At 36.4% G+C, this 14,030-nt stretch overlaps 1 protein-coding gene across 1 annotated transcript; it reads right to left on the reverse strand.

The window, feature by feature from the left end:
* Window positions 1-9,219: 9,219 nt before the first annotated feature.
* On the reverse strand, window positions 9,220-13,732 carry LOC119790231 (vasoactive intestinal peptide). Its single transcript, XM_038295685.1, has 6 exons — window positions 13,577-13,732; window positions 12,732-12,836; window positions 12,032-12,136; window positions 10,780-10,905; window positions 10,431-10,542; window positions 9,220-9,909 (listed from the first exon to the last, which is right to left on the reverse strand). Coding segments are annotated over exons 1-6 (459 nt in total). The 5' UTR covers window positions 13,579-13,732; the 3' UTR covers window positions 9,220-9,900.
* Window positions 13,733-14,030: the final 298 nt, after the last annotated feature.

Consider the following 14,030-nt stretch of genomic DNA (forward strand, 5'->3'; position numbering starts at 1 on the left):
CCAGTCACGGTCAGAGAAACAGGACTACACTGGAAAACACGCAGATCTCCAGCATCTATAAACACGGGTGTTGATGGAAGCAGCCCAGCTGATGTTTCTCTCCAGGATGGGGTCACAGCCAAACAGGAACAGACAAGGCAAAGCTACTCTGAGTAAAAGCAGAGAGAGCAGAACGTTAGAGATTGAACTAACAGATTCTGCAAAATAGGAGAACAGAGAGAGAATGAAGCAGGATGATGAAATGGGGGTCCCTATGTCCTCCAGAAGTCTAAACCTATAGCAGCATAACTATAGAGATAGCTCAAGATAACCTGAGCCACTCTAACTATAAGCTTTATCAAAAAGGAAAGTTTTAAGCCTAGCCTTAAAAGTAGACAGGGTGTCTAAAACTGGTAGTTGGTTCCACAGGAGAGGAGCCTGATAACTAAAAGATCTGCCTCCCATTCTATTTTTAGAAATTCTAGGAACCACTAGTAATCCTGCAGATTGAGAGCGAAGTGCTCTGTTAGGAACATAAGGAACAATCAGATATCTGATATCAGATGGAGCTTAGCCATTTAAGGCTTTATATGTCAGAAGGAGGATTTTAAATTCTATTCTGGATTTAACAGGAATCCAATGAAGAGAAGCCAGGACAGGAGAGATATGATCTCTCTTTTTAATCTTCATCAGAACTCTGGCTGCAGCATTTTGGATCAGCTGAAGGCTTTTTAACTACAGTTTGTGGACTTCCTGATAGTAAAGAATTACAATAGTCCAGCCTTGAAGTAACAAATGCATGGACTAGTTTCTCAGCATCAACCCTGGACAGGATATTTCTAATTTTTGCAATATTTCTCAGATGAAAGAAGGAAATTCTAGAAGCTTCTTTGATATGGGATTTAAATGACAGGTCCTAAACAAAAACGACACCAAGATTTTTTACTTTATTATCTGAAGTTTGCATTGCTCGTACAAGCTTACATTCCAAAAGAAGATTTGCAATTTTTCCACTATGTCTGACTCACCACCAGTAAGTAAAAATGGCGAGAAGCATGTGGGACGGCCTTACGTAAACATATCATAAGAATTATTGACAATTAGGAGGACCACTTATTTTGATGATGCACCCAGAAAAAGAACATCCTCCACTATATCTTTAATTCTTACTAGTATTATTATTATTTTTTTTATTTTATGAAATTGTGCTGCAAAAATGTAATTTAGAAAATGTATTATTATAGTTCTGTCCAGGAGTGTGATTGGTCTTTTATTTCTGTATTAAAATCTCTAGTTCCAGTGGGGTGAATTAGTCACTTCCTGTTGCCTGTTGTCATGGTGACTCGTCAAATCGGGGAGCCACTGATAATGGCTTTTGTAACGCACGTGTTGAACTCTGATTGGTTCTACTTGGAGTTGACTGAACTAATTCATAGCAGCTGTTGTAAAACCCGAAAACTCAGAGTTCCTAACTTCAGGCTAGATCAATTTAGAGTTGTGGATTTTTAATCAGTTTGTTAAACCTGCTTCTTGAATTTAACCCCTGCTTTAGATGGTCAGCGGAGTAAACAAACAAACAAAAACAACAAACTTGATGGACTTGAAGAGTTGATGTTCCAAAAGCGGGTTTCCATTCATTTTGTTTATAATTTCATTCTTTTAGCTAACAGTGTGAAAAAGTGCTAAACTGTGACACTGTTAAATGAAGCTATAGTTAAATCCAGACAAGGCATTTTAATTGGATTTCTATCCTCATCTCTGCCTGTGTTTTGGCGCACAGAGCCAGATATGTCATTCTGCTGTCAGTGACCTCATGACCCTTTGAGCCTTTTAGCATTTGGCTTTTTTCCCTGTTTCAAACGTTTTAGTGAGCAAGTTGGTTCCACATGAATTCATACACTCGCAGTATATTTAGCCAGTGCATAATGCCTTCATTCAGTGCTTTGCTCTTGGAGTAAAAGCTAACCAGTGAACCAAAAACAATAGTAAAAAGAAAAGTGTTTTTGAACCCTTTTTAGGGCCTTAATTGTATGTGTGACTCAGCATACAAACTTTCTTTTCCTTTGAAAACAGACTGATCTAAGAAAGGGTCAGCATTGAATGTATTGGTGTATTTGGTGTTAACTAATGAGGTTCCCTTTATTTGAGAGTTTTTACATTCAATGATGTCTTTAGCAGAATTATCGATTGAGTTTTCTCAAAAGAAACACAGACACATAGTCAGTGCATGGTATTAAAAGGCAGCAGCTTTTCTCTCTTCTATTTTTACTCTGTTTGCTCCATTAAGATCAGCGGTGATGATATTTAATGAGTGGAGCCTCTCCACAAAGTAGCCAGTAATCATGAATGTTCAGTAGGAGGATGCACATTATAAATGTACAGTCTTCCTGATGGTGTTTATATATATATATATATATATATATATATATATATATATATATATATATGGTTGTATATCTGCATTGTTAATTTGTGGGAAACTGTTCATTTGTGTAATCAAAGGAGTTCTAATCTCTTTATATTTGTATTTTCTTATTGCAAAGAATTTCAAACATCTTTCAGGTTTAAGGTTTAAACTCCCAAATATTTATGTGAGAGCTTAAAATGTAGTTTGAATTTGCAATTCTTTTTATTAAACTAAAACACAAGAACTAAATTTTTTGTTAAAACAATTTAAGAATTGAAGCTTCTTATATTCTCGTTTGAAAAATATTTTTATTAGGATTTAAGAAAATTTAATTTTCATATATACTTACACTATACTTACTGTGATATTGGTCCTCTGTTTGCTACTGCAAGGTTTACCATTAGTGTATTAGGTCTTTCTTTGCTTTATTTATGAGGTCAGACATTGATGTTGGATGAATGGATGCTCCATCATGTTGGTCAGGACTCCATACATGTCAGTCGTTATTCTCGTGTTTTACACATGCAAGTCATTTCTATTGGTCGTGAAGTGCTACACATTAACAAAGATACAAATGTTCATATCCAAGATGTTCCAAGATGAAATGCTCTATTTTCTCAACCTCCCCACAGTTCCCTTGTTTCCCTATTGTCATGATGGGTTCACTGAAGGAGACCCAGTTATGCAGAACACCACTGACGGACACAAGGATGAAAAGTTGAACAGTTTATTAAAGCACAAAGCACACAGAATGTACTGATTCTGGTTCGGGCCTGGATACTGGTTCACCGGAGTCTGCGTGAGAGACAGCACTGTTAGTGACTGCTGACAGGGTTTGATTTCCACAGGTTCACTGATGGTACCTTGAGGGTTCTTGAGGTTAACCTTGGGAGAGTCACTGTTGGTTCTGGAGAAGAGTTTGTCAGCAGAGTCCGTTTGCTGCTTCAGCGTCTCGCGTCTTAGCTTGAGCAGACCTTGGCTTGGATTTCCAGCTCTAGTCCAGAGCTGCTTGGGGGTTCTCTGTGAATCTTCAGGGTTTGGCTCAGAGGGTCGGCTCGGCAGGTTAGCTCCTCCAGAGTTTTCACGGAGGAGGCACGGGTTTCCTGGAAAACAGAGACAGTAGTTAGAATCCAGACTGGATTCAAAGTCATGGAGATACACTGAGGATCTAGGCTTTAGCGCTGACCAACTGGAACAACACTGCCGCGTTGAGGCAAGGTCTGAAGACAGCTTATATAGTGGATCCTCTGATGATCTTTGACGAGCTGCAGCTGTGCAGGAGGCTCCCTCAGAGGATCCACGGCGGACTCTGCTGGAGAAAGATGGGATTTCTCCAGCTCCCAACACCTATATTAAGCTTTTGTATTTTAAAAAGTATATTATTAAGTCCTTTATGCCAAACCCCCTTTCTTCTCCTTCTGCCAGTTATCATTTTCCCTGCTTTTGTTTTGGAACCTATGTATTAATTATTTTTTTGTTACCTGTGATACATTTTCTGCCATTTTTTCCTCTACTGTTGATTGAAGCTACTCCCTCTCTCTGACACAACCCTTCCTGTATCCTTCTTGACACAACTGGATTTTAAATACTGGTGCCCAACATGAGGGGAGATTAAATAAACCACAGTTTAACTTTCCATCTTTCATCACCAGTGTAACATCAAAAACTGAAGCAAGTAGCTTCTTCAGAGCTAAATAAAGCAAAACAGACATGTCATGTACAATTGCAACATGTTATAACCCTGACGTAGAATTTTAGCAGATTGCAAAGAGAGGAGTATGCATTTCCTTTCTTCACCTGACAGATCACAGCTGTGAAAAATCATCTTCTAGTGTGACTCATGAAAACAGCTCTCACAGCCACAACTTTTACACCTTAAAACATCACAGAAGTATTTACACCAGACAAACCAGACCTGCGTCACATCAAATAAGGTCCTCTCAATAAAACTGTGAAGACCAGCTAAGGGTGAGCAGAGGCGTGATGTTGGACTGATTTGTAAAGCTGTGGCAGTTTAATCATTAGAGATAGTGTTGTCATTTGTTATTAAAGAGAAGTCTGCAGTTTTTCACATGTTTGATTTTATAATTAACAGCATTTCAGTTAGAAATTATTTAATCACAAACCCTGTTGTTCTTTAATGCATTGTTATTGATAAGGACGACAGATGGCTGACATATTTAAAAAAAAATCTGACGGTCTTAATTGTATCAAAAGACAAGAGCCGAAGAATAATAAAGACATAAATTAACCTCTTGGTTCAAACTGTGCATTTTTCCCCATTTATCTGTTTATCTTTCATTTAAAAGTAAAGGTAAAACCAAAAATGTCATTTAATCTGGGGGCATCTGAATTATAAAAGGTACTGAAAAGTATTTTTTTAACCTTTTAAAATTTTGACAAGTTATCATAAATATCAGACATATCTTTGGGTTTATTTTCTTTTGGAATTTAATGTGACAGAGCAGTATGAATTACTATATATTTTTTAATTAAAACAAAATAATTAAGTATGGTTTTAAAATATCGATTTAATTAAAAATATCTAAAAAGGTGCTTTGCATGTTTGTATTCATACAAACATGCTGAATATAAATCCAGGGCCACAATATTCAATGAGTCCCTTTGTGACTGATTAACTTTGAATGTAAGTATTATTTCTTAACTTTATTTTTAGTTTTTGAGCAAGGACAAACACAAACAAGTAAAGGCTAGAGCACACATACAATATATGGAACAATGTATTTTACACTGCATTATTGTTCTGAATCACAAAAATACAAATAAATAACACATTTAACCCATGAGCCACGCATACACCTAGCAGACACAAGAGGCATATATATTTTTAAGCTCGCAAAAGCATTTTGTTATTAATCTTTGTGTAAATGTTTCATTTTTCCCAAACTCTTTCTACTTTCCCCTCCTGGAGACGTAGGGAAAAAGTTAATATTTCCATTTCATGGATCCAGTTTATAATGCTTATCAAAACCTGAAGGTAGGGTGGCTTGAAAGGAGAACTTTGAATGTAAACATGATTTCAACCCTCCCTCCATCCTTCCCTGTCGTTTCCTTGGGCCAGACACTTTACCTTCATTATAAATATGTTGGTGATCAGAGGATCCGGGTGGCACTGATTGTATGGCAATCTTATTTTCTCTCAATCTGCTGCATAGTTTCTGTCCCAACAATGTAATTTACTGCCATTAAGGTGTAAAGGACACTGCAGTATACTCTTCTTTATTTTCCCCATACACAGAAATTTTAATTATCTTGCTACTGATATATGAGTAAACTTGCCTTGGCCTTGTGCATGTCTAAAACATTTTTATGGCTCTCCTTTGAGGAAACGTACATCAGACTCACAGTCATGGTAATAACTTCTGTAACTGTTTCCATCCTGATGTCCATAGTTGCTGCAATGAGCCATATGACTGCCCATAATCCTTTCCCTGACAGCTTATATAGGCACTGGCCACCTCATGGAGTATAACAGAAATATATTATTTCATTTTGTGACATCTGCTTAGACTGAAACATGTATATGTGCGTTCTATATGTTTGAGGTTTTATAATAAAGAGTTTGAGCTGTTCAGTACATTTTTATAACTACTTTTCCCAGAAGGCTGTGGTACCAATTTGACCAGCATCATTCTTGTGTTTGTCCACTAGGTAATGAAGTCTGTGAGCACAACAGTTCCTTTCCTCCCCTGAATAGTGTTTATGAGCACAGAAATGTTGAAGGAACAAAATAATCTAGGTGTGCAGTTTTCAGCATTTGGATAGAGCCTTAGTTTAATAGGCAGTTGTCTCTGTCCATGGTGCTGAAATAAAGGCTTTCTCGGTACAGTCACAGTCCATGACAAACCACTCGCTTTTGTTTTCTTTTCAGTTTTATTTCCCTTTTACAGTTTTCAACTATGGGCAAAAGATTTGTTGGCCAACTTTACCACTGCTGATCGTGCATGACCTAATTTTGATTAAATAAACTGGACATTTTAAAACATTTCTCCAAACCAATAGCCTTTTGAAGGTATTCTGACAACAAATACACCATATTATACACCTTAATATCTTAAGGTTAAAGCCAATGTAATACAGCTGTATTTTGGAGCAAATAATGGTCATCAAAATAAATGTAGGATATATACCCGGTATGTTCACAGATTTGAGTGTTTGAGTTTTTTTTTATTTAATCAAGAGAGGAATCCAGTATATTATATTGACATTAGTATATTTTAATCTATTTCTTTTAACAATGAGCTCTGATGCGGTTGTATTGTAAAACTAAATACAAAACCAGGGGTATCTTCTTTAATGTGATATCCTACAACTGCCTCCAGAGAAGAGTTAAAAAAAATATTCCACTCGTATATCCAAATGTGTTGTCATCCTCTGTGTGTCTCCATGGAAGAGGTCAGAGCGTTTGACCTTTGAGTGAACAAGATCAGCAGAAGCTCAGAAAGGTTTTGCTGATTATGAAATAAATAATGTGAAGAGTTTCATTCACAGCTTCAATAGGTGTCAAGCATTGTTTTATTGTTGCGTAAGTGGATCACTTTTCATTTCTGATTTCAGATAATGATTTCAGATAATAAAGTAACAAATCTTGGTGTTGTTTTTTTCTAGGACCTGTCATTTAAATCCCATATCAAAGAGGTTTCTTGAATTTCCTTCTTTCATCTGAGGAATATTGCAAAAATTAGAAATATCCTGTCCAGGGGTGATGCTGAGAAACTAGTCCATGCATTTGTTACTTCAAGGCTGGACTATTGTAATTCTTTACTATCAGGAAGTCCACAAACTGTAGCTAAAAGCCTTCAGCTGATCCAAAATGCTGCAGCCAGAGTTCTGATGAAAATTAAAAAGAGAGATCATATCTCTCCTGTCCTGGCTTCTCTTCATTGGCTTCCTGTTAAATCCAGAATAGAGTTAAAGAAGTTATAGAAGTTAAGTTATAGAAGTTAAAATCCTCCTTCTGACCTATAAAGCCTTAAATGGCCAAGCTCCATCTTATATCAGAGATCTGATTGTTCCTTATGTTCCTAACAGAGCACTTCGCTCTCAATCTGCAGGTTTACTAGTGGTTCCTAGAATTTCTAAAAGTAGAATGGGAGGCAGATATTTTAGTTATCAGGCTCCTCTCCTGTGGAACCAACTACCAGTTTTAGTCCGTGAGGCAGACACCCTGTCTACTTTTAAGGCTAGGCTTAAAACTTTCCTTTTTGATAAAGCTTAAAGTTAGGGTGGCTCAGGTTATCCTGAGCTATCTCTATAGTTATGCTGCTATAGGCTTAGACTTTTGGAGGACATAGGGACCCCCATTTCATCATTCTGCTTCATTCTCTCTCTATTCTCCTATTCTGCAGAATCTGTTAGTTAAATCTCTAACGTTCTGCTCTCTCTGCTTTTCCTCAGAGTAGCTTTGCCTCGTCTGTTCCTGTTTGGCAGTGACGCCATCCTGGAAAGAAACATCAGCTGTGCTGCTTCCATCAACACCCTATAGATACTGGAGAACGGCTTGTTTTCCAGTGTGGTCCTGTTTCTCTGACCATGACTGAGTGGATGTGCTCTCTTCGTCCTCTGGCATGCTCGTCTGCCTGGCTGTGTGTTTCCTGGACGGGGCCGCCTTTTACAGCTGCTTTTTGTGTCTCTGCTTCTGTCTCATTGAACCCCAGTCAACCTCGGCAGATGGCCGCTCACACTGAGCCTGGTTCTGCTGGAGGTTTCTTCCTGTTAAAATTGAGTTTTTCCTCTCCACTGTCGCTACAAGCATGCTTAGTGTGGGGGATTGTATTTGAGTCAATGAGTCAATGCAATCAACTGGTTTTCCTTAGATAGAAAACTTTGTATCAATTTGACTGTATGATCTGGTTGAACTGTAAAGTGCCTTGGGATAACATGTGTTGTGAATTTGGCGCTATATAAATAAACTGAATTGAATTGAATTAATTGGAAAATGTATGAACTTAGCCTCAGTTGGAAAAGTGAATGTAAATCATTGTACCCCCTCATCAAACAGTAAGACAAAACAACCCAGCCTTGAAAAATAAACCAACATCTTTTATTTAGTCAGTTGTGTCCACATCACTATATATGTTGAAGGCAGTTCTATGCACAATGAAAACCTCGTTGCTCTAAATGTTGAATACTATAAAGTGATTAAATGCATCTATACCCTTTCAAAGTCTCCTCCTTTAATCTTCTAGTCTCCTTTTTTATAATCTAAAGATCACACAGTTACCCTCTGAAAACACTCAGCAATTAAACCAGAAAATGCATCAACAGAAATGAATAGAACAAATGACTTATGGCTATGATTTTTATAATTTTGCATATAAAAACAACAAAACTGCACTTTTTTCTTGGATCGTAAACATTCTTATTTTTAATGTTTTTCTAAAACAATTTGGAAAATGCTTTTTCTTTAAAATCTCAGACAGAATTAGTCTTTGAGCTGCCAATTAAAATATTTAATCAATGTAACCACTAATTTTGATAGTGGAGTTTGTTTAACAGGTCAAATACAAACCATATAGGTAAACATGTTACATGAATATGAAAAATGCACCAAATTAACCACATTTTTAACCAAATGTGTAGCTAAGGTTTTTTAAAATAAAGATTATAGTTACAATAGTTTCAGTCACTAAAAGTTAAGGTTCAAAATTCTTATACCACCAACAATTTACTTTCAAAGTTAATTTAATATGCATTTCATACTATTGTTGTATATGCAACACACTTCTGTTTTAAAGTTTCTGTATGTCATGCTGCTAACCATCAGTGGGAATAAATCTGGAGAACTGTATATACATCTCCAGTGAATTCTCTTTCTTTTTTTTTACATTTTAAGAGAACCAGGAAGCACAGCAAGTTCATGATAAAGGCAAAATGTGTGCTTTTCATATTTTTTCTTTTTCAAAATAGAAATGAAAGATCATGGGACTTTCTGTCCTGCTTAACATCAGGACATAGTAATCGAATGCCTCCAAATTCCACTTACTTTTAACTTTGCAGTTTGGGAATCCTCTCTGAAAAAAAGGATGTTGTGTGCATTAAAACAAAAACAAAAAAAACATAAATAAAAAAAACTTTTACTTTAATGTTGATGGTACAAACTTCTCAGAAGCTTTAGGGAAAAAAATATTTTGATGTTACTTGAAGATTGAAACCTAAAAACAAAGGTAGAATATATCCCTTCCATCAAACTTCCATTTCACACTGTAGCAACTTCTTACCAACCAAAAGACACACCAGTTGCTCAGTGTAGTATGCAGTCTATTACCATTGCCTGAATACATACTGTGTATATACAGTTTAAACACATACTGTGTAGATGGATAAATAAACAGCCACATCGAAAAATACGTCATTGTTAATTATTCCCGCTCTCAATGTCCTTTGCATTAAATACTATGTGTGTGCATTTTTTTAAACTGCATTTATTTTATTTTTTGTATGTAGCATTTTATAGGATGAGTTGAGGTATTCATCGGAGCGCGGACCCCTCCTCAAAGTGGCTGTAAATGAGAATAAGGAAAAGGTTAGTGATTCAACAAAAAAAAGAATCAATAATTCTGTCCTAATACGAAATAGTCCCTGAATTTTCTAAGATTAAGCAAAGCAAGGCTATAATTTCCACAGGGATTTACATTTAAAATGTTCTGCAGATTATGCTACATGTTATGAGGCAACCTAGAATTAAGAGAATTGGTAATACTAGGAAGCCTTTTTCAATGCAGAAGACAATAACACTCTCCCCTGACTGTTAATTTACATTAAATTGGCTAATTTAAGGATGTTAAAGACGAACAGGTAAACTTTTGATATAACACCAAAAGTTCTTGTAAAAAACATAAGAAAAAAATCGCTCAAAAATTTTGGTATTGTTTGAATTGTTGCCAAAAAAGAAAGGAAGAACGTCTTATTAATATTCTCGGAATAATTTTGCACTACAGCTATATGAAAAAAATATATAAAGCAATCTTGATGCTTAATGTGAGAAAAAAGCAAAGTGGATAGAAAGCATGAAGGTGCCCACCAGCTGAAAGTTGTTAAGGAGATGGTCTACATTGATGTCATCATAGCTCTCCTGGAAAGTGTTTGGTTCTTCTCTGGACTCCTCTGGTTCGGTGGTTCCAGGATCTTCTAGGCTGTTTGCGTAAGGATGGAAAGTCATTATATTATGATGTTAAGCTTACAGTCTAGACACTGTCGTAAAGAATTGTCTTAGATATGCAAACATGCAAGACAAATATGAATCCATGTTTAAAAAAATCATATTTATTACTTTCATTGCATATTCTATAGCACTGAACTGTGCACAAACAAGTTTATATTAAGTTTCTCTACCAGTGCTTGAGTATTATAAAAGGTTTTGGGGTTTCTACCTTCTTTTCCCCGTTAGGACAGAGTTTAGGTACTTCTTGACCGCCATCTGTTTCCGGAAGCGGCTGTAGTTGTCTGTGAAGATGGCATCTGAGTGGCGCTTCACCGGCTCCTCCATCAGGTCATCGCTGAACAGAAGAATAACAGCAAAATTTAAATAGCAGCAGATTTCTGTGCACAGTTAAAGACTATGGTTTATTCTCATGTTCATCTGTCTGAGTTCACCCTTGCTGTATTGGAAGCTTGAAAACGAAAGCTGGAACGGCATAAATTAACCTTTAAAAATGTTTAACCAATTACAAAATGCATCATTGAGCAGGTCAGATCTTTTCATCCCAAATGTCATTTGGTCCTCTTGTGTTGGATTGGACAATCCTTAGTGAAATTAAATTATCGTTGTCGTTTTAAACACAATAAGACAAAAAACAATAACAAAATCATTTTTCCTTGCACCGTTATTCTCGCCAATTAATGCAATTCCACTTTCTAATTGGGATCAGAAAACTTCAAAAGGACTATTAAACATCAACATGTTTTATATTTTCAAAATAAGAGCATCGTTGGCTGTTTTAAATGTCAAATTTAATATTTTGCCCAGAGATAAAATCCTTATTTTAGAGTTACTTGCAGCTGGTCATGTAAGCATTATGTTTGCATGTTTCTGCGTAAAGATAAAGATAGAAGAACTATCATACAGTATAAAGTGAATGTTGCATAGTAATTAGTTCTTGAACTAATCCTGATCCTGATCTTATTTTTCAGATTGATAAAGAAAACAGATGCTGTGTTTTGGAAAAGTAGGAGATTTTTTAATATTTAAACCCTATGACTGAGCTGCATTCTTGAATATTTTGCTTTACTTTCTTTAACTATTAAATCCATTGTAAAATAATCTGGAATATTTTGGGGATTTTTTCCCCCATTTAAATTAAAAAAGCATTTCGTCTTTTTATATAACACAGTATATATTTTTGTCCAAAATCTAATTCCTATAGCTTCTTGGATTTATATACTAGACTTCTGAATATATATCAACAATATATTCTGAATCTATATAAATAAATCTAATCGAAAGAAACATTTCATTGTCTCTGTTTCAGACCATCAGATTAAGATTAATTACATTACATTTAATGAAATTTCACTCCAAGCGTCGAGCTCCCGTCAAAGCTTGAAGCTACCAGTTTTCCCTTTTAAAAAATTGGCACGCTTGCCTCGTTCTGGAAGGCATCGCCCCATAGCACAAACACCCACCTGACCCGCTTCCCGATCAGAGACTCCAGGTACCTCCGCGCTGACAGCTGTCCCAGGAGTTTGCTGTATCCGCTGGTGAACAAACCATCTGCATGCCTCGTCGGTCTGCAAAGAATCACAGAGCGGTCACATTATAAGATACTTAGACTGGCTCCATCGGAACATCTGGTTCAGAAAACAGACTCGCGTCAGCCTGCCGCATCAAGTTTGATTTGGCGCTCCTTGAAAATGTGCAAAACATTAACCAAACACATGTAATCTCCCATTTTATATATGTAAATAAAACAAACAAAACCCAAAAAAAGAAGGAAAAAAAAACGAGAAAAAAAAAAAAAAACAACTCCCCACAAAATCTGCTTTTTGCAGTTTGAGTTTTTCTGAGTTCATATGCGTAAAATCTCTCCTGGAACAGAGCGCAACTGCTATATACTGGTAAAGCATATATACCTCGAACTCAAAGCTATTTCTGACATTCTGAATTGAAAAAGCTTCCTGGATGGGAACCGAAACGTCTTCAAACTTGGATACAAAGTCCAGTGGATTGTAATTTTCTTTTTTCGGAGCGCAACTGCTACTTGAAAACTTGGATATTTGGTGTCTGATATGACTGTAAGCCTAATAATTATGAATCACATATTTATACTTGCGTGTCTCTTCATGCATAGCCTACTTAACTCTAATATTGAATGTTTGAACTCACCTCATTGATGTGTAAGGTAGGCTCAGAGTCCGGGAGTATAACACACTGCACAGGGCTATTAGGAGAAGCAGGTGAGGGCCGGTCCGTTGAACCATCGCTTTACACCTGAGAATGATAATGGAGTCATTTATAAGTTTTTAAGTTTTTCCTTCTCTAAAAAAAAAAGATGTTCAATTCCAATAAAAGGTGTAAAAAAAAAGAAAAATATAAAACAAGAAGAGTTTTGACTAATCAAAACAGTTAAACCAACAGAAGCTTTAAATTCGCTCACTTTATGTTAATTTGTACTGATGTTACATAAACGCATCTTAAGCGTAATTGCGCACGGTACTGTGAAAGCATAAATGGACGGTTATATGTGAAGAATCAATTTCCATGTAAGCTTTTGATTAAAATTCCAGACTTTGACCTAAAAATGTGCTGAGAAACCGTGTGCATACTTAGATTTCTTTGTTTTCTTTTGTTTGTTTGGCTTTTTGGGGCGTAATGATATAGTTCTGAATTTATCAAAATATAAGATTTCTAGCGTAGATTAAACTGTTTGATAGGTTGAGTTATTGTTTACTAATACACTTTAGAGATAATTAATTCGGACAAAAAACAACAATAATAATCCTAGATTTAGCGCGCATTTACGCACGGCAAGAACAACAGCGAGCCAATTTGACAAGAAAGCGGAGAAATGTCACACTTCGTCCTGGATATATAGGCTAGTGTGTCCTTAATCCATTAAGAACATTTCAAATACAGTGAAACCCAACAAGTTATATTAGAAGTATTCTCCAAATTCTCACTTGAGCAAAAGCAGAAAGTGATACAGTTTTTCTAGACATAAAAATTCTTACATTTGTTCTGCAGAAAGTTGTTTTCTTCGGGTCTTCAGCTCCTGATCCTTAACAGCTGTTTGTAGAACCACCTCTGCTGATCCAGGCTGCCTCTATCTGTCTGTTCTTGCTCGCCTTCAGTTCTGCTCCCGTTTTATACACCTGGATGATTCTCGCTTGCAGGAGGGGGGGACATGAGCTTCATCTGCAGCTGGAGACGTCAGAGGGTCAGTGCTTCCGTCATTGGACTGGCTCACGGTCGGAACCAAAGAGGCCATGTGGAGAGATTAGTCGGAAGTTTTACTCTGTGTTTTCCAATTAGTTGTCAGGATAAATTAATGTGTTTTATAGGTTTAAATCAGAATGAATCCACCCTTAATTTAAAGAAGCTGTGACTTAAAGTAAAACTTGGAGCAGGGCAGGAGAGGGAGATAGGAAGAAGAGAAGCCAATGTCAAAGTATCTCCAAATCAGCA

Source organism: Cyprinodon tularosa, unplaced genomic scaffold, assembly GCF_016077235.1.
Source record: "Cyprinodon tularosa strain WSP-4 unplaced genomic scaffold, ASM1607723v1 ctg359, whole genome shotgun sequence".
Classification (NCBI taxonomy): domain Eukaryota; kingdom Metazoa; phylum Chordata; class Actinopteri; order Cyprinodontiformes; family Cyprinodontidae; genus Cyprinodon; species Cyprinodon tularosa.

Bases quoted from the DNA above. Each gene is read 5' to 3' on its own strand.
- LOC119790231 (XM_038295685.1), bottom strand. The intron at 10,906-12,031 runs GTGGGTGTTTGT...TCTTCTGTTCAG, and splicing joins CTGATCGGGAAGCGGGTCAG to CGATGACCTGATGGAGGAGC. The intron at 10,543-10,779 runs GTAGAAACCCCA...TTACGCAAACAG, and splicing joins GTCCTAACGGGGAAAAGAAG to CCTAGAAGATCCTGGAACCA.